The sequence below is a fragment of the Neolamprologus brichardi genome, chromosome 15, assembly GCF_056152115.1.
Source record: "Neolamprologus brichardi isolate AB-2024 chromosome 15, ASM5615211v1, whole genome shotgun sequence".
NCBI lineage: Eukaryota > Metazoa > Chordata > Actinopteri > Cichliformes > Cichlidae > Neolamprologus > Neolamprologus brichardi.
Genome location: NC_142118.1, coordinates 3,065,189 through 3,090,730, shown reverse-complemented (window position 1 = coordinate 3,090,730; position 25,542 = coordinate 3,065,189). Strand labels below are relative to the sequence as shown.

The 25,542-nt window shown below is 42.8% G+C and overlaps 1 protein-coding gene across 3 annotated transcripts in view; it reads right to left on the bottom strand.

Annotated features, from left to right (window-relative positions):
* Positions 1-425: 425 nt before the first annotated feature.
* bcl11bb (BCL11 transcription factor B b) overlaps positions 426-25,542 on the bottom strand; it is a 36,855-nt gene continuing 11,738 nt past the window's right edge. For 2 of the 3 annotated variants that reach the window (XM_035908722.2, XM_006792995.3), the window contains exon 3: positions 426-5,509. In XM_035908722.2, the coding sequence (XP_035764615.2) occupies positions 3,450-5,509 (2,060 nt within the window). In that variant the 3' untranslated portion in view covers positions 426-3,449. The remainder of the gene's footprint in view (positions 5,510-25,542) is intronic. The other variant, XM_035908723.2, reaches the window with a different exon arrangement.

The following is a 25,542-nucleotide window of genomic DNA, read 5'->3' as shown; positions in this document are numbered from 1 at the left end:
CAGCTGTTTCTGTCGGTTTGTACATAAGTGTATGCAGAAGTCAGTTTCTCGTGTGTGTCGGCGCAGCGAAATGATTTAAAAAATAACTTTTTCTTAATGCCTTACAGAGATGCCTGCCGCGGTTTCGAAAAACGGATGACTATTCGCATTTTAGACGTGCACTAAAATTAAAAAAAGTCGCGCACAGTAGCTGTTCCACGGCCGCGTCCGAGTCAAAGGAAGAAGAAATAATCAGAGAGGAAAATTGTTTCAATCATAGAGCAATTGCAACATTTATTGAAGTGTTGGCTTTCTTGTATTGATTTTTCAACACATTACAAAAATACATATATGTTCAAAACAGCAGATGTGTACTGTTCTGAAATCACTTATTTTTTTTCACAAGGATGCACCCCCCCCCTCCCCCCACCCTCACCCCCCCAAAAAAAGAGAACAAGGAAACTATTTTGTACAAAGAGTGTAAGTGAAAGTTGTGAAAAGTGAAATATGAAAATGTATTTAAAATTACATTTTAATGTGCTAGCACAAGACCTTCAACCAACCATGAGGATAAACACCAAAAAAAAAGAAGAAGAAGAAGAAAAAGGAGTCCATGAATGTCTGATAAAATGATTCGATAAAAGTATTCCTGCACAAAACCACTGTATTCGTTTTTCTCATTTTTGAAAATCATTTTATTTTACACCCGTGGAGCATAGCTTCACCAAAAAACAGCAAATTCATTTAAAAAAAAACAGAAAAATGGAAAAAAAAATACTTAAAAAGATGAAGATACCAAAAGTCAATAATGGCACCACTGTTAGAAAAAAACATGATAACCTGGCATGATTCTGCAATATTACAAACCAAAAAAATCTGTTCATAGAGTGAACAAGCAATCATACAGAAATATATTCATGTAGATAAAATCCCTCCACCAGGACAATCATACAAAAACTGCTATGGCATTCAAATCATTTGAGAAAACATTGGAGGAAAACAATAGTTTATTATCATTTTTAAACACTTACACAGAGTATTTCATTAATGGCATACTTCAACACTGTAAACATATTGTAAGACTGAATGTCCATGTGTGTGTGTGTGTTTGGGACACTGTGAGGGCTCCACTCTTCCAGTTGCACGACTCACTTTGGCCTACGTCTGAAACTGGGCTTTCGGGGGGGGGGACGTGTGCGTTCTCGACAGAACCTCGATTCTTTTGCAGTCGTGCGTCAACACGTGTAAGCAAACTGAAAGTAGCTCATCGGGCAGTCTCGCTTTTCAAGTCGATTTGATAAAATATGTCAAACTAGCAGGTAAGTGGATAGCTTATGAAGAGCTCGACAGCTTGTTCCTTTTTTCGAAAATCATTAAAAGAAACAAAGAGCACTTTGAATTCAAGGTACCGCGTAGTTCGGTTTCTTTAAAAAACTAAACGGCACAGATAAAACCTGAAAATAGGCCAAAACGGGAGGTCAAATCTTCAAGTGACAATGCTTTTGATGATTGAGATTTGCAGTAGTAAAATGAAAGATGTATTCTCAATCTCCTTTCATGTGGCTTCGCTGTCTCCCTCCCCTCTCACGCTCACTCTGCCTCACTCTGATGGTCTGTTATAAGATGTGGCGAGTAGATGTGCATTTGGTTACAGAAAGAAAATACACTTTTCATATGCTCCCAATTTCATTTGAATGACTATTCTCCCTGGTCAAGGTCTTGCTCTCTCTCCCTCCATTTCTTTCTCTCACATCTCCATTTCTCAGTTCCAATCTTTCATTTTATGCTCTGAGAATAGCCCCCAACTCAAGGTCGGCCGGCCATCCCTTAGTGCAGCTGTGCTCAAAATTATCATAACTCATTCAGCCTCTCTTTTTATATATATATATATATATATATATATATATTATAGATTCATTTCAGAAGGAACGATGCAGAAAATAAAAACTCCAATCCCCAGAAGACACGAACTCGCACACTGTCTCAAAATCTGTTACTGACAGTTAAACCCGTATCACTTTGTGAGGCGAATGAACAGGCTTCCCTTTAAAAGCAGCGCTAATACACGAATCTGAGCTAGTGAACTGTGAAAAGACGCCGTCACAGAGAAGGGCTTAGAGCGCGCCGCCGAGAGGAGAACGCACGCTTTACACGGACTGATGTGAATTTCATCTGAAACTATTTTGTGCGCCGCGAGGGGAACACAGGAAGTCGACCTGGGTCAGAGAGAGTCGCCGTGCCAGACATGAGCGGGAGATGGAGAACGATTTAGAGAGTGTTGAAGCAGGTTTGGATTAACAAATGACCTTTAAGTAAAGCACACATGAGGTGGGGTCGTGGGACAGTCTGATAAAGCAATAATGTATGGTAGTTACATTTAGCATATACTGTGGATGACGCAAGCAGCTGGTCTTCTGATTGTTTAGTCTCGGCCATATTTCATGGTCAGTCAGGGCTACTTTTACATATATAAAAAAAAATAATATATTTACAAACCATAAACAGGACTGTTCTCCTTCTCACATTAATCACAAGTAGTCTCAATTTATTCAACATATTAAATATGGTGGTTTTAACCTACACTGGGAATGTACTGAGCATCAGTTAAGGGTTTCTCCATCAAGTGCAACCTTTATTTATGTCCTTTGTGAAGCAAGGACAGCAATACAGTAACTGCATTTTCAAATTATTCACATGCCAATGTTGAAAAGGACAAAAAATAATAATAATTCCCTGAATAAATTAAGAGGAACTCACCAGATCTCTAAGGTAACGCTGGATTTTTTTTAAAAATCCGCCATATTGTTTTATTGTCAGGCTGACATTCAGTGCTTTGAGCCTGTACGAAGGGAATGGATTGTAGTCCGCTGCTGCAGTTAATATAGAAAACAATTATTTATTTATTTATCTTACTTTTAAAAGCTATCTGCTTCACACAAATTTATTCTCACTTGATAATAAGCTTCCTTACAGGAAAAAAAAAGAATGAAAATTTGTATTAAGGGTGACGTCTTTTATCACATTTTTGTAAAGAAAATTCTATTTATTTTTTTTTAAGCACATTTCAAAACTAACTCCATATGAAATCCCACAAAGATGTACCTGCACATGCCAAATATCATTACAAAAATCCAATAAATACAGAAATTATTGCACAGTAGAAAGGCTCCATGGATTCCTAACTGATAAAATCCTCAGACGGTTTGCCAAGAAACACCTAGTTAGGCATTCTAGGCAAGTTCTCATTAAAGTTTCCCTTTGTTTATATTCTCAGGTGGCAGTTTCTGTGACGAGGAAAAGAAAGAAGAAAGAAAAAAGGATGAACATCAATCATTCTCAAAACATTTTCTAGAGAGATTATCCAGCCAAGCCCCATTGCAGAAAGTGGTTATAAGGATTTTGTGTGTGTGTGTGTGTGTGTGTGTGAGTGTTTGGGTACACTGTATGCTGTGTAACTAATGGTTGCTGGCTTAACTTCTGTCTGCTTGCTCCAATTTGACCTCGCTGGCCATCAAATGTTCACCATGCCATTTCTTCATGTGTTTCTCCAGTGTGCTGTAGACACTGAAGGGCATGTGGCAGATGTCGCAACGGTATACCTCTTTTCCATATTGCCCGTGGGTCTTCATATGGCGCGTCAGCTTGGAGCTCTGGGCGCAGGCGTAGCTGCACAGGTCACACTTGTAGGGCCGTTCCCCCGTGTGGCTGCGTCGGTGCACCGTCAGGTTGCTGCAGTTCTTGAACACCTTGCCGCAGAACTCACAGGTGTCGTTCCTCCTCTCTTTGGAGCTCGGAGGCCTGCCGGGTCCGGGTCCCCGCAGGAGGTGCGGGGTGCTGCTGCCGCTGCGCCCCGAGGCGCTCCCGCCTTCCATTAGCTCCCCAGGTGGGGTGGAGAAACGGAGGCTTCCCGTTTCTGAAGAGGAGTGCTCCGAGGAGGTGGCGAACGGCGACTGGCGGGAGTCGGTGAATCCCAAGAAAGGTTCTCTGATGAAGTGGCGCGAAGCAGCGTAGCCAGCCAGCAGCTGAGAGTAGACGTTTTCCGGGGAAATGAGAGGTATGGTCGGGGGAATCTCCAGCTGTTCTTTCTCTATCTTGATCCTCTTGTTGTTGGAGGGGCTCGGGCTGGTGATGGGGGTGGGCCGCCTCTGGAACAGCCCGGGAAAGCACTCTGCTTCAGATACGCTGATTCTGCCGTTCATCACAGGCCTCTGGTCCTCCTGCTCCTCTCGCTGTCTGTCAGGTTCCCTCTCGTTTTCTCGTTCTCCTTCGACCCCCTCGCCGCCGTCGCCGTTGGGTTGTCTCTCCAAGCTTCTCTTGTTAGGGTTAAGTCTAAGGTGATTGTCCAGATGGTTGTAGGGGTGCATGATGCCCACCCCGCCACTGTCGTTTACTCTATCCCCACTCGGGGGCTTCTCACTGGGAGACTGTCTCGAGCCGTTTTCTCTGTTCTGGGTGAACTCTTGGGAGTCCTCGCTTAAGTTGGAATCTGGCCGACTGCCATTTTGCAGTTCTTCCTCCTCTTCCTCTTCCTCCTCCTCTTCTTCTTCCTCTTCTTCCTCCTCCTCCTCATTGTCCATCCCCATTCCTCTTGCATCTCCCTCCCTATTCTTCTCCTCACCCTCTCCCCCCTCCCCTCTATTTCCCTGTTCTGGTGAGCCGGTTATGGCCCCAGACTTGTTGTGCATATGTGTCTTCATGTGCCTTTTAAGCTTGCTGGCCTGAGAGCAGGCGTGATCACATAGATGACACTTGTACGGCCTCTCACCTGTGTGACTGCGTCTGTGGACGATCAGGTTGCTCTGGAACTTGAAAATCTTGCCACAGAACTCGCAGGATTTCGATTTCCCCGGGGCCTGGTTCTGACCCTGTGTGTCAGGAGGGCTCGATGAGCCGTGTCCCCCCTGAGAGGTGGGTGGCTGAGGGGGGTAGGTAAGAAACGGCGGGAGCTGGGATCCGGGCTGGAAAAGCGTGGGACTCAGGAGGCGATGCATGGGTGGCACGCGGTTGGGTGAGAGAGGAGGCGTGGGTCCACCGTTGTTGGTCGTGTTGCCTGCCAGTTCCCTCAGCCGACGGGAGAAGTCCATGGGCGGGGGCTCCATGGGGGTCATTCGCATCACCCTCTCGAAGGCACTGGGGTGCTGTGACAGCAGCCCCATTTCCTCTGGGCCCAGCCGCTCGCGAGGTGGTCTCGGGGGAGGCGGCGGGCTGACAAAGGGCGGTGTCGCGGGCAGCCGCGTCTCCATGTAACCCGGAGGATGGGGGTGATCCCTGAGCTGGGGTGCAGCCATGCGGAGGAGGTGGAATGGGTTGTTGGCATCACCAAGGAAAGTGGGGAGAGGGGAACGGGGCAAGGCGTCAGCTCCTGGGGGTGGAGGAAGAGCCATGCGGGGGGTGAGGGAGCAGTTGACCGGGTGGTTGTCCAGGTAGATGCGGATGCCATGGGTGTGCTGGGCGTGCTGAAGCAGAAACCAGGCACTGGTGAAGGTCTGCTTACACGTAGTACAGATGTAGCTGGATGGCTCATCTTTTTCTGTGGACCAAGAGAGGAAAAAAATCACCATCAGTGATGAAACGAGAACTCAAAATCATTTTTTTCCTTCGACAACTAAACCAAAACATAATATTTTAATAAACACAAGCAAATGAACTGCGCTGTGTGTGAGTGTGAGTGTCTTCTGTGGGCTTTTGAAATACATGTGCAGTCAGGGCATGTGTCTACAGGCTAGTGTAGGTGGCAGGTATTGCCCTTAGGCCATAGCATATTATGCTAATTCTAATGTCAGCTTGGCTTTAATATACAGATCCATCTCGTCTACTTTGTCATTTCCATATGAAGAAAGGGTAGGCAGCAGTGGAAAAGGGGGAAGAAGGGAGGCGGGGGCGGCAGCTGGGGAGGGAGAGGGAGGTGAGATGTGGAACTAGAGAAAGAAAGCCACTCAAAAGGAAGGAAGGAAGAGCGAGACGACGTGTAAACAGCAAGAGCCGACGCTGTATCCACATTAAATAAAGCTCTACGTCACGGATGTAATAACAGCAGTAAAGTGATCTGTTGTGACTCCGCGTGCAAACACACGCACAGAGCTATATGCCACACACTGACAAATTGGCCCCTTTAAATGTTGAGACTTAATAATGCCAAATGAATCTATCAGTCACTGTGGCGTGGCCCTGTCAGCCCGCTTGTGACTCATAAAAAGGGCCTTCGTAGAGATTCATCTAATTCAACACAGGCTCGTGCTGGAGAGGCATTTCCACATTTCTCGTGTTTGCTCACAAACCATCTGCATCTACTTTATCATCGGCGGCTACCGCGAGCGGAGTCGAGTTGGTACGGTGGTCCCAAAGTTTGAAGCAGGGACAAAACAAAGACGGGGAAAGTTAGTAATGCTCAGAGTTTTGTGTGATCAAGAAAGAAGTCCTGAACCGTTGGCTGACGAATATAAAACACACATTTCCCCTTTTTCCTATTTCCTTTTTCACTCCTTTCTCTCTACACCTCTGTACCCACTCGCGCAGATTCACACATGAACTCGCGCTGTGGAGAACAGATGAGGGAAAGCTGATGTTGGATCAGTGTCTAGTACAGGAAGCTGATTTGGCGGTGTGATTGGTTTGGCTTTCCCCGGGGGAGAGAGGGTCAGAAAGAGTTAATGAGGGGCTCATTTACTGATTCTGTCTGTTTTTCTCTGCTATTAGTGGTGCTCTGGTGTAGCCGTCGCTCTCGCTGCATGTGTGGGGTGGGACACGACCTGACTCCCGCTACTTAATGCGTATGCGCGAGCGTGTTTGTGAACGTGTGTGCGGACATGTATGTGGATGTATTTTTTTTTTTTTGCGGACGTCTGTGTGTATGTGTGGGGCGAGTGGCGGGCTGCCTGCCCGTGTTTAGTTTGGCTAAGCTTCACACGGCCGCTTGGCAGCAGAGAGCTGGACAGCTTAACAGCTTGGACGGGGAGAAGAGAGCGAGAGAGGGAAGGGGAAAGGAGGAGGAGGAGGAGAGGGGGTAAGAAGAGAGGTGGAGGGACTTTAAGGGCCAGACGTGCTTGGCTAAACACGCGTGCACGTACGCACACACGGGGGCTGCTTACATGTCCCCAGGGAGCACGTTAGGTGTATAGACTGAATAATCTCATCAATGCACAAGGATCAATATTAGATGAAAATGTGAGTTTAAGAGAAGGGCTGGCGATTTCTTTCTTTTCCAGTTTTGTCTACATTTTTGTCAGCGCACAAGGCCTCATCAGTACAAGTTATCCAATCAAACAACACCAGTCCCACAACCTTCCAGCCCCCCCACCGCTACAACAACACATTTGCATCTTGTCATATCTTACACAGCCGTGCCATATGCTGTTAAAGGAAGCGTGGCAGCTAATAGAGTGGCAGCTGATGGCTGCTGCCTAATGACGGCCAAAGACAAATTTCATCAACTTCCCAAACAAGCAAGCAAGGAAGGAAGCAAGCCGGGCGGGGGAGGGGGGAAACCGAGACAGGGGAAAAGAATAGAAAGCAAGTGCTGTGCTGCCAATACGGCACCGGTGTCGTCGATATCGATACCAATACTGTTACTTTTAACCCATAAAGCCAGCTTATGTAATGGAGATCAGTGTGTCATGACTTATGAGATGAATGCGAGTTCTGAACTAATTTTAACGACCGCTAAATCAATGTGATCTTTACTTTAATCATAATTAATTAACACAACAAAACACGGCTTTTCATATATTTTGAAACTGCGTTTTTTTTGGGAGCCTGTCTCTAAAGGACTGTGGCTAAACATGCCATAAGCTATAAATAAAATAAACTTGAAAGACAGCAAAAAGAAAAATCAGACATCTTTTGTAGTGTATGAGGTAAATAACACAATCTAACACAATTCAGTGAACTCACAGGATAGAAACAAAGTATCAATCCTATCATTCTAGTGTCAATCTGATACCAATACCAGTGTTGGTACATCTAGGAATCACCAAAATCGCCTGCAGCCTCCCTTATGAGTAACATCACAGGGCACTACCTTCTTGTTGTTCGCCAACTAATCATAATTAATTAACACAACAAAACACGGCTTTTCATATATTTTGAAACTGCGTTTTTTTTTTGGGAGCCTGTCTCTAAAGCAGGGGTGTCAAACTCAAATACACAGTGGGTCAAAATTCAAAACTGGAACAAGGTCGCGGGCTAACATTAATATTTATTGAAATATATTTATTCCTCCAGATATAAGAATTAATCTTTTCTTATGGACTCCAACAAGTTTTGCTGAAAAACTGAATATGGAACAAGAAAAGCTTAATACTAAACAATATCTATATTAGCTGTATAATACCAGTAGGCCAGCTCTAATAGTAATTTGGTATGGCTTTGCAGGCCAAATGTAATTAGGCTGCGGGCCAAATTTGGCCCGCGGGCCAGAGTTTGACACCTATGCTCTAAAGGACTGTGGCTAAACATGCTATAAGCTATAAATAAAATAAACTTGAAAGACAGCAAAAAGAAAAATCAGACATCTTTTGTAGTGTATGAGGTAAATAACACAATCTAACACAATTCAGTGAACTCACAGGATAGAAACAAAGTATCAATCCTATCATTCTGGTATCAATCTGATACCAATACCAGTGTTGCTACATCCAGGAATCACCAAAATCGCCTGCAGCCTCCCTCATGAGTAACATCACAGGGCACTACCTTCTTGTTGCTCGCCGACTACGAGCCGTGACACACACAGCTGCACAAACAAGTTATGTTACACACATCCTCTCTCCATTCTTTCCTCTTATATAAAGACTTCCACACATGCTGAGAGAGCGTCGCTCGACAGTGCTCCGGCCAATAAAAGCCTTCATTAAAGAATCACGGTGGGCCGTGTCATGCTTCAGTTTGTGGTAATTACAGTCGTCTGCCTGACACGCAGGCAGGGACCCCTCCACCGCTGACCGCCAAGGTCAACTACCAGTTAGAATAGTTACATTCTGCTCTCTACGCGATCGCTGATGCTGGACCTAATCGCCCAATTTACTCCAGCACACCATGCGCACACACACACACACACATTCAGCGTGTGTGTGAATGAGACTGAGAAGAGAGGTTAAATGAAATGGAGTCACAGCAGGATTCGGTAATGTGGTACAGTGCATTTTGCTGTTTTTTTTCTTCTTCATTTTGCAATAGTGTGGTTTGTAAATGCTCTAGTGTAATGGGATTCACCTCGAAAAGACTCCCAGCCCAGGTGTTCACTCCTGCAGACTTTTCCCATGAAAGAGAGGAATACAATACAGAACTGAGACCAGCTTAGGAGGGCAACTCTTTGTCCTGTGCAACAAAACAAGGGCTAAGGGCCAGGAGGCCTGGAGGAAGTTATTAAAACATTGGCACATGCGTGGAGCTGAGGTGGGCCAGTAATAATGCTCTCCTTCTCTCCTGGGTTGTTTTTTTTTTTTTTTTACTAAACCACCAGGCCAATTAACCCAGACTTCGGGGACTAAGATCTGAGCTTTACATCAGATTTTATTCTTTCCAGATTGCCTTTTATAGCCATTATTTTGCCTTAAAAAGTACAAACAAAATGCCAGTGAAGGAAGGGGAGCCATGACATTGACTGCTTGCATATGGCCGGTGTAGTTGGTGCGGCTGGTTAGGATTGACGTAGACACCAGGTGTATGGCGGAGGCATATGGAGTTGTGTTTAATTCACATATTCCATCTCTGCAGCTTGTCTGATTTATATTTCAAAGCATGGGCTTCTTCCATTTACATTACACTTACATTATGAGGCCTTTATCAGGTGTGCTAATCCACACGGACTTATAATAAGACCACAGAGGGATAACAGAATTCCACAGGCTCAGCCTTCAACGAGAGGGGCAAACAGGAGCCTCTCTGCTGAGTGAGAACAGCGAGCGGATGATAATGAATCCTCGCTGATGCCAAATTAACTCTCAGAAAGCTCAGGGAAGTACAATCATAACTGGAAATAAGTAGCGATGGATTCCAGCCTCGTCAACTTCTGGACAGCACCGAACCAAACAGCATGAATGAAAAGTGGAGAAGAAAGTTGCTTTAATGTAAAACAACCCAAAAAAGAATAAGCCAGTGCAGGTTTTTGGTTGTTAAGAAGAAAACAACTGGGGTAGAGAGGATGTGCTATACTCGGCGTCTCTCACACACACACACACACACACACACACACACACACACACACACACACTGCAGCATTCCTGGGGTTCACGTTCGCTGTACTGCTCCAACATTCCATCAAGGGCGACAGAACGCCACAGCGACAGATTTGCATACAGAACAAAGCCGCCCGCCGGCTAGGCCACTGGGACACAAACCTGCGCCCCTGCAGCCCCTCCTCTCCTCTCCACCTCTGTGCACGCACTCACACTGCCTCTGATGCGCGTGCACACGCCTGCACAAGCCCTGGGAGTACGCATGTGTGCACCTGTCAGGGGTTAGCTGACACCTCTGCTGCTGGCAAAGCAGCTTCTCATTAGCATGGCTGTGATCTAGGGGTCCCCAGGGGTCCCAGCCTCCTCACCTCACCCCTTGCCCCCCCCCCACAAACCTCTGCTCCTCTCCTCCTCCTCTTCCTCCTCCTCCTCACTTCTCCCAACTATCCCTCTCACTCGTCCTCCTCCTCCTCCTTCTGTGGCTGCGCTCCCTTTCTGCTCTTGATGGCTTGTTTGTCATGAAGCAGACTAATCAGGAGACACAGGGCCACGCAGATCAACTGTGGAAGCCTGTGTGTGTGTGTGTCTGCTTCACATAGGGAGTTTGGACGGTAAACTACAGTACAGCCCCTGCTGACAGTCACACATAGGTGGGTAAAGAAAGAGGGAGATGGAAAGAAAGAAATAAGTGGAGAGACTGTGGAGGGTGGCAGTAGTAGGCAGGGGGTAAGGCTCTCACACAGTGTGGCTGGCTCCATGCTAACTCAAACCAGCTTTAGCCTGCTAACCATATACATCTGTGTGTGTGTATGTGTCTGCAGCCAATATGACCAGCTGAAATGCCTGACAGCCTCAGATGGGATTTTAAAGAAACAGCACTCTTTTTAAGTTGTGGCAAACTCAGAGCCACACACACAAAATATATAAATATTTATTATGATGTTTTACTATGGCCTCCTTTCTTTTTCTTAATCTCTTCACTTATCTGCATGTTTTCTCTCTTTTCCCTGTCTTTCTTTTTCTCTCACGCACACACTAAGCACCTGTACATGCTATCTGGGTACTCCACCCTGACCCTCATGCCTTTTGCTATGTGGGTCAAATGAACAATATAAGGGATCGGGTATCTCCAACAACTTGATCACAGACACGCACACACGCACACACTGACTAGGTCCAGCTGCACAGCAATGCATGAGTGGAGGAGGCTCTCATGTAGCACGACTGAGGGAGAATGTTACCGCCATGAGGCAAGCTATCCCAGCCAGGGCACGGAGGACACGCTGTGAAAAATAACTGGCAAGACCTCTCCGTCAGTAAAGAGCTATGACTTTGGCTCAGGTTCTAGGACAAAGAGGGAGAAAGAGGGAGCGATATAAAGAAAAAGGGGAGAATAAAAAGAAAAAGGGAGCTCCATAAAGTGCATTAGCTAAGCCCTCTGTGCCATTTCTCTAAGCCTGACTCATCGCTATCAGCTCCTAACTGGTCCCAGCGCCTGTGTGTGTGTGTTTTGGGGGTCTTTGAACACACTTGTGGGGTCTGCTGTCTATCACGTGATGATGACAAATGGATGACACTGAGTCGTGCTTGTGGTTGAAAGAAGATGCAAGAAAGTCGGAGTGAGATGGAAAAGGAGATTGAAGGAGGGAGGAGAGGAAAAGAAGTGGAAAAAGTAGAACTGCACGCAGCGTGGAAAGAAAACAGAATCGCACTTTGTTTTTGTTGTTTTGTCTTTGTCTTTATCACATGCATTTCAATTTTCAGGCAAAAATTACATCCACTTTAATCTCTTGTTCCATCTCCTACCCATTTTACCATGACACAGAAGCGCGAAAAACAGACAAAACATAAACTTTAAAAAAAAAGGACCCAGTAGTCGGCGGCGTCACCGGGTGGGGGTGATGAAGGGAAAATTCCAACAGAAATAATACGAGAACCCAAAAACCACTTTCATAAACAAATTGAGAAATTGAGTTAGTGGATTCGCACAAGGTTTGTTGAAAATGTCCTTCCCTCTAAAATGGGCAAATACGTCATTCGTGAAGGCGTTTTTACAACCTCAAGTTCTGTTTTCAAAGTTTAGCCACCTGTAGCCTGAATGAGTAAAACGCTCGCCCGTGTCAACATTTTCACACGGAGCAGGTTTCTAAGCACGCTTAACCTAGAAAACGGAGCTTTCTAACAAACCCAAGCTATTAATTTTTTCCTAAAATTACCCAATCAGTTTAACGTAATCTACTGAAACAGCAAGCGAAACTTGAATTGCATCACACAGTCACAATTTATGGGTGTAAATCTTTTTTTACTCATACTTTTACAGTGTCTTAAAATAGAAACATCCTGAATATTTTCACGTATTGTCTCAGACATGAGGAGCAAACGGCAGATATCACTGGTTCGTTGGAGGTTTTACATCCAAATGAGTTTCACTTATACCCACAGGGACACTCTGTCCACAGAGTCAATTTGCTATTCAGCGGCGCTAAATAGCAAATTGACTTGTGACATGTGAGCGAAATGTGCGTAATTAAAACAATGTAGGCGTTATAAAATGATGTGAAAATGTGAGCTTTAATATGGCGAACACACTGAAATGTAGTGTTTGTCCTGACTTGTATTAAAGAGCACATCCTTTTGCAAATGTCTCCCAAGGATGAGCCGTCTGCATTGACATGTTGCACATTATATCTTTTGCAATGTTGCTTCTGTGCCTTGGTTTTGTGATGTATGTGTATCTATGTGGCATTCCATGTGCCCTATATGTGTTTGCATGCATGCGCCCTTGTTATTCTGTGTATATCTCGGTCTACCATTCTGTGACGGGGTGAAATATTCTTTCAGCAGTAGTAATGATTCCCAGCTGGCTTCTGCCCACTGGAGCCAAGAAGCCAGTCCCGCTTAACTAACAGCCCACAGGAAGACACCAGCATGGCCTTGAATGGAATACAAGTCCTTCCAATCTAATTACCTTACTATAAAACTCGCCTCTTGCATGCCACAAAGGAGAAGACCTTCATGATCTGAGTTACTATTAATGAACACCTTTTTCTAATAATGATCAATTCTGTTCCCCTATTTCAGGAACAAAGCAGAGGCAACAAGAGAGACTACAACAACGATTGCATGTAATTAGTGCTAGTTCACTAAAGTTGTGTTACGGGGGGGTAAAGTTGGATTTACATTTTTCTTATCTAACTCGGGGTCGAAAGGTAGTGTACATATTTGTTCATCAAATATGAGGCTAAAGCCAGGAAATTGTGCACTTGGTTAACAGAAAAACTCAGCACAGCGGAAAAACGGGGGAGCTTGGGCAGTCATTTTCACACTTCAGCTCATATGGATTAAATAAACGAGATATAACTTAAAAAGCTTTAAAGCTGACGGGCTTCTCTTAGATTTGTGGTATAGTTGGGTTTTCCAACACGCTCTCATATCATAGTCACATGCGGCCATTTTATCAAACAGGAAACAGCGGTTCGTGTCTCATTTCGGAGGTGTTTGCTTTGCCCTTATTTGCCCTTTGTTTCCATTTGGCTGTTTACTTTTTCTTCTGCCGTTATCTTGTTGGGCTGTTTTTTCAGCTAAAGCATCCATTTTTCAGTTGGGTGATGTTCGTTTTGAAGGATTCGTGCTTTGCATTTTTTTTTTTTAGTGAACTTGATGCATTTGGGAAAATTCACAAATTGAAACCTGGGGTTTGAAAAATCATGCTTAGCACTACCCAAAATGCAATTAAATGTGACCGTAAAGGGCCCCGAAGCATCACATGCATGCAGGTGTCTACAGGGGATGATTTGAGATCTGTTATGCTCTTCCCTTAACCAGCATGTTGAGCCACAGATGCCACTGTGTTTACCTCGTGTGTATCACTGTGATTTATCACGAAAAAACGCACTGATGCCAGCATTACAGCACAGGAGTGAACATGTACGGAAATTTTTTTTTTTTCTAAAGATCTTCTTTTTAAAGGAAAACTGTTCCAAAACTCTACATGTTGAGATTTTTTGCCTTCAAAGATAAAAGGGTCATGGAATGTGGAAAAAACTGCAACATAGTTTTAAAATTGCTTTTTTTTTTTCCTTAAAACATTTCAGTTTATCAGCTCTTGTGTAAATGGATGGTTGGTAAATGTACAAGTTTATTGAAGGTTTTGTACTTTTTTCACCAACAGAAAGGGTAAATAACTGGAGTTTGGTACTTGAGATCAAATTAATTACACTCCACTGCACACAAAAAACAAGATATCAGTAATGTTTATTTTCATTATTTCTGTCTCTATATGCAAATAAATGAATTAAAACCAATCAGTCTTCCCCCCCCCATGTATTTATGCATCTCTCCCAGCTATATAATGTCTTGTGATCCAGTAAAGGCCAGCGGCAAAATGCTAAACGTTATTTGTAGTTGTAGCTGTCATGTCTCCAGGGGGAATTCTGTTTTTTATCTCCTATCAGTTCTGAAGAATGCCTCAGTATGTCAAACCATCTCCTGTCCCACATTGTGTCTAAAAACAAAGCCTCTCAAATTACCTCATGTAAAAAAAATGTAAGCACGAAGATCTGAAAAAAATAAAAATAACTACAGTTCATCGAAACCAGATAATCTACCGAAGACTTCTTCTGACACAAGGACAAGTCAAAACAGGATATAAATTTTTTTCAAACATTTTCAAAGTATTTTGTGGAAATTCAGTGTATTAAAACATTGCTAACCCATTTTATTAATGTTGAATACATTGTACTATCATTTCTACGAGCATGACTAGAGTTAATTCATGCCTTTTGTGATTTAACTTATATTTTGCCAATATCAAAATCACTGTTGCATTTTTATAACACGAATATAATGTTGTCTTTTTTATATTTTAGGTAATATTATATATTTTGACATAAATTATTTTACAAGTAATTTATGTCAATATTAATTTCTGAAGATTGCAGCTGATATAATCTTTGGTAGTGCTAAAGTAACTCAAAATAGACAATCTTTGTAAGGCCTCCTGGTTACTACATAAATGAGAAATCTTGGTGTTGCTGCTTCACAACAATAAGGAGTGTCTGAGTAGATTTTTTTTTCTTTTCAATATAATTCTAGCCTTTTTGTGCTCCAAACACTATAAGCAGCAGCCTTTGTAGGTAGGGAGTGAGTAGACATAGATGTGCTGATGATTAGCTGACCTTGGGTACTTTGCTAAGCTAAGACATTTTAGATGCATACAACATTTTTTCCAGAGTAAAAAATTCTAAATGTTATCTTGCAAGAAATGATAGTTTACAAAGCCTGCAGTTGTGGAGAACAAAGACTGCACGCCAGCTGTTTCAAACTCCTGGCAGAAGACGTTTATGGATACATTTCAGGTGACGGCTAAGTAGTAAATAATGCTAATTGCTAATGCTATTTAGCAAGCTAACAGAGGCTAAACTACTAATTGTATTCTGTGTAATTAGATGGCAGAAAAGTAGCAAGAGGTGTCAGTCTAGCTTTTATTAGGCAGATAACATGAAGAACAGGAGCCTGGACAATCCTCTGGTCAGTGTTTAGGGTTTCGAGAGGATTTTAATGTGTACCAAATTAAGAGCTAACAATTCTCAAACAGAAGGAACAAATGACAGGTGTGGGCTTATATGCTGCTAAGCACAGGTGAGGGGAGAGACAAAGGCTGAATAAGGTTAATCTGTTCAAATAATTATCTAGCCCATGTAATCACTAATAGTGGGCGTAAGTGGACAGATACTAATACACAATTCTGAAAATGGGGTTGGCCATTTTTACATGGTTAAGAGGTTAAAGGCAGCCAGAGACTAACGGGAAAATTTATCCTATATTATTACGAAGTATTATCTAACTTATCTAATGTTTGCAGGATTTAGTTTATATATCTATATATAAATATATATAGATATATATTTGTAAAGTAAAATCCTAAACGTAAAATGTATGTACATACATTTTTTTCTGCAGGATTTAAGCAGTTATGTGCAACATTTACATATCTTACTGCAAAGTGGGACATAATCTCAGTTTTAAAAAATGGAATTGGAGAACAGCAACAGTCTCTTTTCCTTTGCTTTGACAAAATATTAACATAGAACAATGATTTGTTTTACCCCACATTAATTGAGGCTTTGATGCCTACATCTGTTCTGTGGCAGGATGTTTTAATCATCTGCTTGTATTTCTCTTTGAAAGATTGAAGATGGAAAATAAAAAGCATTTCCTCACAAATTTTCAAAATTACCTGACAAATGTTAAAGTTATCTATTTATTCAAGTTTACTTTACCTGTTTATAAACAATAACAGTAAAATCTAATTGCGTTATTCCATGTGTAGATGAATACTTGACCGTTAGTTGGTCATCAGCAGCATGGTGGAGGTATGGTTAGCCCTGTCACCTCACAACAACACATGATTCAGACCTGCTGACTGTGTTCTGTGCAGGTTCTCAGCCAATGAGAGGATGAGTTTTAGCGGTGTAGAGTTCTCCAGCTTCCTCCCACAGTCCAAAGACATGCATGGAAGGTTCTAAATTGGCTGTAGGTGTGAAGGTGAGCACAAATGATTGCCTTTCTGTGTCAGCCCTGTGATTGACAGGCAATTTTTCCAGGCGAGAAGAAGATAAGAGATTGAGAAGAAGAATAGGTAGATGGACGGTCATTTTTAAATGGAGAATATTTTATCTGCACTGCATAATATGGTGTTTTTATTCTTTTCTGTGTAGGTCTGCGGTGCCAGACTGGGACACAATAGGGACTGATTCTCCTTCACACACCACCTTGTTATTGCCACAGTTTGAAAGATTTGAACGGTACAAGATGGCGTTTCCTGAGAAACACCCTGAAGGCCTCGGTGGAGGTAAGCTGAAGGCAAGGCTAAGCTCGCCACCTGTTTGCTGATGATCCATGAAGGCTGTGTCTGTAGAACCTTGAAGTAGAGTTTTCAGGGACGGTCAATCTACACAGATCTCGTCACTGCACTATGGCTGGATAAGGTGTCAAATTAAAATTAGGGTTAAAATTAAATTTGGGTGAGATGATCTGTTTATCCCATAAAACTATGCCAGTGTTTGTATCTCTCCAACTTCTACCCCTTCCTTTGCATCTCTCATAATTTTCCTGCAGCATGATGGGAAAGCAAAAGTAGCAATTCAGAGTTTAAAGGCATACGCTAACAACATGTTAGTTGACAAAGGTTCTTCCCACTACACACACCATGAAGAATTAGACTTTTTCTCACTAGGACTCGACAATGGTTCATGTCACCACAGCAAAACCATTAAATCCTTTTTTTTAATATAGTTTTTTGACTTCTTGATCTCGTGCCAGCTGCCATATTGCCTGTTTAGACTCACTGATGTCATCCCACATGGGACTATTGACGTCTTTGTCCAATGTGAACAATATCACTGGCTGGAGGATTTTAATTTGCACATGCCTTTACATACCAAATGTGTCTCAAGAAAGCAGTGGCTCTCTTCAAAGATTTAGTCGATAAATCTGAACAAGAATCTCACAACCCAACGACCCAGCACCTCTATGTTCTGCAAGCTTTTGTTAGTGGAATCTAGAGGCTTTGACAAGAGCAATATAATAGCTTTAGCTGCTTGTTAAATGGGCTGTTTGTGGTAAACATGGCCTTAAATATAGTGCACACTAAATTGATGTGAGTTTTAAGAAGCAGCTCTTCTGTGTGCCGATCATTCGCTGTAGGGAATAAACTGACTATAGATAAGTACCTCATACTACCCCACTTCAAAGGAACCAAACTATGCCTAAAGGAGTGAAAACAAAGTAAAGTGGTTGTTATTTTAAAAAAGGATGGTGACGTATGTAAAATGAAATTGAAAAAGCTTCTGGCAAAAAAACAAAAACTAAATATGTTGTGTAATATTGATTTTCGCTCGTGAACACTCACATTAACTTTGGCAGTAAATGCTGAGATTCACATATCCTGTATCACCATTCAGACTGACAATGCAGAGGACTGATTTTTGATCCGTATTTCCCAGCCCTACACCATATCTGTGACGGCAGCAGAAGCTCTGAGGTATTTTCAACCTCCACAAGAATTCAGACTTTTCCTGTCCTGTAACCCAGGAGAGGCTGAATGCATTGGCCGTGCTGTCAGCGGAAAAGAGATGACTTACTTTAACCAGAATGTAATTGAGAAATGTGCTGGCCAGTGTTTGGGCAGCATGACAGGGTGGTGTTTTAAGTCTTTTTTGACTTGAGTTTTGGTTTATGTTAGGCAGTAAAATGTCTGAACAAATATTAAATGGATTCAGGAGCGTGTATTTGACACACTTCACTGACATTTCTTTGAGTTTTCAAAATACATTTTAACTGGTAATGTGTTCGATTCACAAATGACAGCATGATAAATACTGAAACTGAGGAATTTGATTGTAAAATATATAAACTCATAAGCTTTAAAGTTTGATGGCATCTTTCAAAAGATTTTGGCATGCGGCAGGAAAAGGTTAGAAATGTAACACCTAGTGGATTATCTCACAATTAATAAGGTAAATAAATAATATGATTAGGTATAAAAAGTACATCCCAGAGAGAGCATGCCTACGAAAGACTGTATGGGCAAATAGTCCACAAATGTCAGAATTACATGAAATTGAAAATATTATCTATGATTGCTAAATGTGTGTACATATGTTTACACACATTACTAAATCAACTCCTGCATTAAAAATCTAATGATTTTGCTGTGGAAACATAACAGGATTTATGACTGCATTATTGGACATGGACTGGATAACCTGCACAAACATGAAGGCCCCATTAATACTGAATCGTACGTCCCTCTGGGGTTGCATCACGAAGGGCAGAAATCTGCCAAAACAAGCTATGCGGAGCCACCCGCTGCCAAAAGTCGCTCCTTCTTAAATAGACGGTTTGAAGCATCTTATATCCTGATAGCATCTCTTGAAAAGCAAATCTTGCTTATTTCAGCAAGAAAATGTCAAGTCACATGTGCATGCATTCCAACAGCGTAACTCGACGGTAGTGTTCGTCCTGTCCTGCCACACACAGAAAACACTCGGCACATTATGAGAGAAAAAATCATGGAATCTGTTAAGCAGCTAAAATCTTAACACAATCAGGAATCATTAAACAGGTTTCTTTCAAAACTGCAGCAGTCCAAAGGAATTCCAGAGGAGTCCTCTGCTAATCTGGTATCAAATTCAAAATGAGAACAAATATTTCTCAAAGAGTTTAAAAAGAAAATTCATTTTCAATTTTTTTTAATTCAATTTTTTTTAAATTTACAGATAAATGACTGGTTTCAAAAAGTTTGATAATTACATTGTAGTTTTACCGTGATAACGTGATTATTTTCTAATGTCTCACGTATTATTGGTGCTCTTAAATAGGTTCAGTTTTGCTTTGTGAGTGTTCACACTTGAAGTACCGATCAGTGGTACCTTACTACAGGGGCTAACAGTGACTTTCCTTCTTTCTTTTTTTTATTCCTAGCCAATAAGCAGTGTTAATACATGGATATATCCTGTGTCAAGTGGCTTTTATCTAGTCACACATTACTGATTGTGTGATTTTCAGTGTGTCTGCACTCACAAATTTTTTTAGCATTAGCCGCCAGTGCACCTAACACATTTTTATGAAGGGCTGAGTTTGGCTCCAGACCTCTTTCCCTCTCTCCTTTCTTTCTTTCTCTTTTTCGTTTTTCTCTCTGTCTCTTATCACGCTGATACATTTCCTGCTCCTGGCACGGCTCCTGCATAGCTTATGGTTAAAGAAAGCTTTCATCTATCCAGTGCCTCTAGGACACACACACACTCGTTCACACACACACACACACATAAACACACTCACACCTATACTCACACACACATATACAATCACTGGTACAGGCCAGCGCTGCCCTGCCAGACCACAGGCCCAGACAAGCTCCGCTGGCACCAATCACCCTGATAACATCTTAGGCTTTATTTCATTTTGGCTTGCTCTGTTTTGCTCTGGGAAAGACCGGCACATGCAAGAGGGCTTTCTGGAAAAGAATGAATTAAGCCAGTATACGGGGAGAGTGTAGCCCCTTAGCCTTGAGCAGTTAACTCCCCTGTCTTCAATGCCATCTATGGACATGACAGTGCAAGCCCTCTTTCATCCCAAGAAAAAAAAGAGCAGGCCAGAGCTGATGTTTCTTCTCCATTCTTATAGATGGAAACACAGTTTTTATAAGGTAACATAATAATAAAAGATAATGAATAAGGCCAGAAGGACAACTATGAACCTTTCATCTAGAGGGTGTGTTTGCTCAAAGCGCTGAAGAAATAAATTAAATGTCAGTCCGTTAAATGTCCCCTGTAGTCTGGGTAATTCCAGACTTCACCAAAAAAAAGACTCTAACATGGAGATAATTTTTACAATGTAAAAAAGAAAAAACTTATATTTTATTTTATTATTTTTTTAAGGTTTTTTTTTGCTTGTCATTTCTCATGCAATGGGGGCGGAGCCATTCAACCCAGAAATCTGTATCTCAAATCTGAGTGAGTGAATGAAATCAGATGACTGATTTGGTAAGTGAAAAAAACAGACACTGAAAGAAATGAAAGTGTAAAAAACAGAGGCGACGGTGACCTTTGCACCCATGCTTTTTCCTTCCCTCCTTTTTCCTGCTTACAGTAAATCGTTGCTGATTGCGTAGCGTGTAGGAAGGAGGCGGTATTAGTAGCATGCATATCACAGCATTGCTCTAGGAGCACTCCTGATTTATACTTAAGTGGTAGACCAGCATAAAGGCAGCCAGTTCAGCACGTGTTTGTCTGTGTCTAGTGTTCTCTCCCGGCATAATTGCTCAAGACAAATAAGCAGATGAAATAAAAGGAATTGCACCATGAAAGGCTTCCAATATCTCTTGCGGTGAAGCAGCCTGCAAAAAAGGGGTGGAAAAAAAAAACGACATAAACGCTGTCTCCTTATTTTCTTCTCGCGACCATCCCACCCAATCAGAGGCAGGACGCTAATAAGATAAGAGGAAAGGAACAACAGCGGTGTGGCAAGTAGGATTACCCCTGTCTGACTGGCTAACAAGCACCATCTCTTTTTCTTTTCACAAACACCTAATGCTAGCCCCACTTTTCCTCCCCCAAAGGCAAACACACACAACTTTTCAATAGGAAAATGGGAGCGAAAATTCCCCCATTTATGTCTGAAAGGGGCATATGATATGTTTACGCGCTAATGTCTCCGCGATAGCTGAGCGCACATGTGAGGATTTTATCCGCATGTTTACTTGAAGGTTTCTCCGAGAAGTGTTTCCAGAGTGGGAGAAGTTCCCGTTTAAGGCCCATGCACGTGTATACTTTAATTATAAGCACGTACTGTAGGTTCTTTAAAAGATTTGCAACATTGCCCATCACTGATAAAAGCACACCTGTTATCAATTGTCACCACCAGCGAGGGGAAGCGAGGGGTAGCTCAAGTTCAGCGGTGGAAACACCTTGATTATAGCTATTTACACAAAGAGCATAAACACATTCAGATTCCCACTGGCACAACGTAAAGTCTTCACTTCCCTCAAACTCTTGCGCCTGTGTCAGAATCCCAAAGCGCCATCATCACTCGCCGTGCGTATGTATGTACACATATACATAGAGCAGGGACCAGGGGTGTGAGGTTCCTAATGCCTCTTCAGTAAGGCCGTTAAGGAGCAAAGAGTCCACACATCTGGAAGACACAGTCAGTCAGCACATGCTGAAAGTTAGCGGTGGCGCTCGCAGTCCAAATTAGTGGCGAGTTTTATTCCCCCGCTGTGGTAGGAAAATATCAAATCTGTTGCCATATGAGTGCCATAAAGCCGGCTCTGGAGTGTTTGATGCCTTCATGTGGGAGCCTTTAAGCCGTGTGTGTATGTCCGCGTGCGTGTTTGGTGGGAGATGCAGGCCTTAATGGAAGATGAGAGTCCCTGTATGAATTCTTGCATGCACATATGTTTTCTATGTGTGTGTGGCTCTTATCAGTTTATGTTTCTACTTTCCTGCACACACATGCAAATGGATTTTCTTGAAATTTCTGTGTGTGTATGTGTGTTGGATGCTGTGGCAGTGTGCATGTGCAGCTGTGCCATTTAGCAGCTTGCTTATAGACCTAGTTGACCCTGCTGCATAGAGCAGACAGACAGACACAAGCAGAGTCAGACGGCCCCTGGGGTGGTCCTGTCTGAGTCGCGGTGTTATGTGCCAACAACACTAGGGGCCCATACACAGGCAGGAACACATACGGTAATTGTGCGCACGCACACACACACACACAGGCAAAAAAATGAGATTTTAACCACCACAAAGGATTTAATTATTTTAACCTAAATTTAAAGCTGAGGCAGGAACTACATTCGCTGTGTTTTCACAGGTTCAGTATTACTATGCATGTGCAGCTCCTAGAAAACACACGGTCCAGCGTGCATCTCGCTCTTTCATTAACATGTTAGAAGCTGAAAATTGCAAATAAATAAGTGGCCAATTATTTTTGCTTTCAGCCCGCAACCGCCTGTAGCTGTGCAGAAAGGATGACTTGAGAAGATTTACGTGCAGCTTTGTGCAAAAGCACCAAACAAAAGCGTGCGCGCCAACTCTCCACACCAAACTGCATAAAATAAAAATACTTTTCCATGCATGTGCTGGACGTATTTTGCAATCGACTGCAGTGTTTCAAATGTAAAACCGAGCCAAACATGTGTATTGCGAGTCTTTAAAAAAAAGCGTGTTTTATTTATTAATGCAACTGATACTGTGAATTTGTGTTACTCAGTGTTGTGTGTTTAAATAGAGGAGGGAGTGTTCGCCGTTTTTTTTTTCCCCCTGCAGAGGAATAAGGAAATATTTGCCACTCGTAGAAACTAGGAAACACACGCACACACACAAATTAAAATAGACGCACATGCCTAACAGCAGACACAAGATAAATTCCTTGGCAAGCATTCAAAACACTCATGTAAGGACAGAGAAACACACTCAGACCGCAGCAAAAGACACACACACACACACACACGCTACCTCCACAACTCCCACCATGTGACCCCTAATCACAACCCCAGAGCTTGGACATCAAATGAAGCAAGTTAAAAAAAAAATCATCAGGAGTAATTAACGCATTTTCATATGCAAATGTGATTAATGCAAAACTACAAAGTCATTATGCAAATCGACTTTTCCTTGAGCCTCTGTACAAATATTCGCAGCTCAAATCAGGGATCAGTCTCGCCATCTTTCTTTTTTTATCTCTTACCCCTCTCTCTCTCTCTCTCTCCTGCTTTTCCTCTCGCTCTCTTTTGGAGTAGAGATAATACATAAGTAGCATGTGAAGTTATTTCTAACTCACGCAGTGTGTGTGTTTTCATGCGATGGGCCGGGGCTATGGCATTACGCCGCCTGCCTACTGATTACTGGCTGCTTGGCACTGGAGCGAGACAGGGAAGCCGGCGAACAGGGGAAGGTATGAATATGCAAAAGCCTGATTGCTTTTCATGATTAAAGCCTATTTAATATGGAAATGAGAGCAAGCCAGGTGATTAAAGGAACATTGGGTGGTGGGGCAAAAAAAAAAAGGGAAAAAAATCAGGGTGGGGAGGGAGAAACAGAGAGAGGAAAGAAGAGGAGAGAGGAGAGGGACACCTTCAAATCTAATGTAGAGGTGTGGAAACAGGAATGTCACCGTTATTTTGTGGCAGTTTTGACCTCTTTGATGGCAAAGGTCAGTGTTGCTTTTGTAGGTTACTCCACAGGCCTTTATCTAGAAACCATAATGACTCATTTCAGGTAAAAAAATAGAAAATGTAAAAAAAAAATTCCCTGTTTCATTAGGACTAAAAAAGACGTGTTTTACGTTAAAATGCCTCTGCGTGTTTTTGCACCTGCAGAAAATGTAGGTGTGACAGTTCTAGAGTGGCGGGTGCCTCATTTGAGTTCTTTGATCGTGAATCCAGCGCTACTTTGGCTCAGTTAAGAAAAGAAGTATCGGTATCGTATTGAGTTTGTGAAGAAGAAGAAAAAAGAAGGAGGAAAAAAAAAAGCAGCGCGAAATCTTTATCTGAGTGTAGTGACATGCCCACTAAAGCGAAAGCAGGGGGATCAGAGGTGGGCCGAAGAGAGACACACAGAAAGACGTTTGAGGATGTCACTGTCGTTCACATCACCTCATGAAATATTTACTTTGAGCTCCTCGCAACGTGTTTGCGCGCGCGGGAGAGAATGAGATAGAAAAAGAAAGAGGCTGTCATGATGCGACTTCACCCGTCTGTGCTGGATGTCTTAAAGTGCTCCAAGGGGGCCCAACAGCAGTCCTAGGAGGAGTTCAAAGCGGGGCCAGGGTCGTCTTAGTACACTAACACTCCCCTTGCGACAACCTCTCGCTTTCTGGATGACACGCATCATTCTTCACCCACACATACACATATACAAATTCATCCCAGGCACACACGCACGCATATTAACATAGTCTGACAAAGCTCCGACACACACGTGCACACATAGTGCATGCATCAGCAAGAGAAACTCTGGAAAAAAATACAAACAGGGCACAGAAGGGCCATTTTTCATCTACGCCGTCGAGTATGCATTTGCTTGCGTGCATGTGTGTGCACGCGTGTGTGTTTGTGTGTGTCTGCGTGCAGCTTTTGGGGTTGAATCTGCTAGCCTTGCAGCATGATTGCAGTTTAAGCAAGGAAGCTGACAGACAAAGAGGCCAGACAGGATGTTATAAAACACAACCAGGTGAGGAGTGAAAAAAAAAAAAAATCCAGGACCAGGGGGAGGAAAGCAGAGGGTTAATAATGTTAGATATGCAGGGACGGCCCAGGCATTTCATGCATTATCAGCATGCTTACATTAAAGCTTGTTTCATCTTCCCGCAAGTCAGACACACACTCTAATTTACCTGTGTGTTTTGTGTCGACTCCTGTGCTGCAAATATTTGCGTGCATCTGGTCGCGCACCCCAAACTTCCTCGATACCACGTGTAAGCCAATGCGATGTTTCCTTACAGTGTGTGCGTGTACAAATGTGAGAGCTGCTAACACACTGGACGTAATTAGACCTAATAATGTAATCCAATTTGGTTGAAACTTGAGACTGCCTTGAGTGGCAGTATAATGTGTTGAACAAAGCCATCCTCCTTTCTTTCATTTGGGGCTTCGAGTGCTTTCATGTTCTGTTCTCTTAGTGATAAGACTGTCTGTGTGAATGACTAACTGACTGCTGCTGTAACAGGTTGACTCACCCCCTCCTTTAAACATTCGCTCAGCACCTCTGTAAAATGTATAGCATCTTTGTTTTTTTTTTTGCTTTCAAAACACTATTTTTGCTCTCGTGTTGCTACTCAACGTGTCACACTCAGTTGATTTTGGAAGTCTAATGGGAACAAA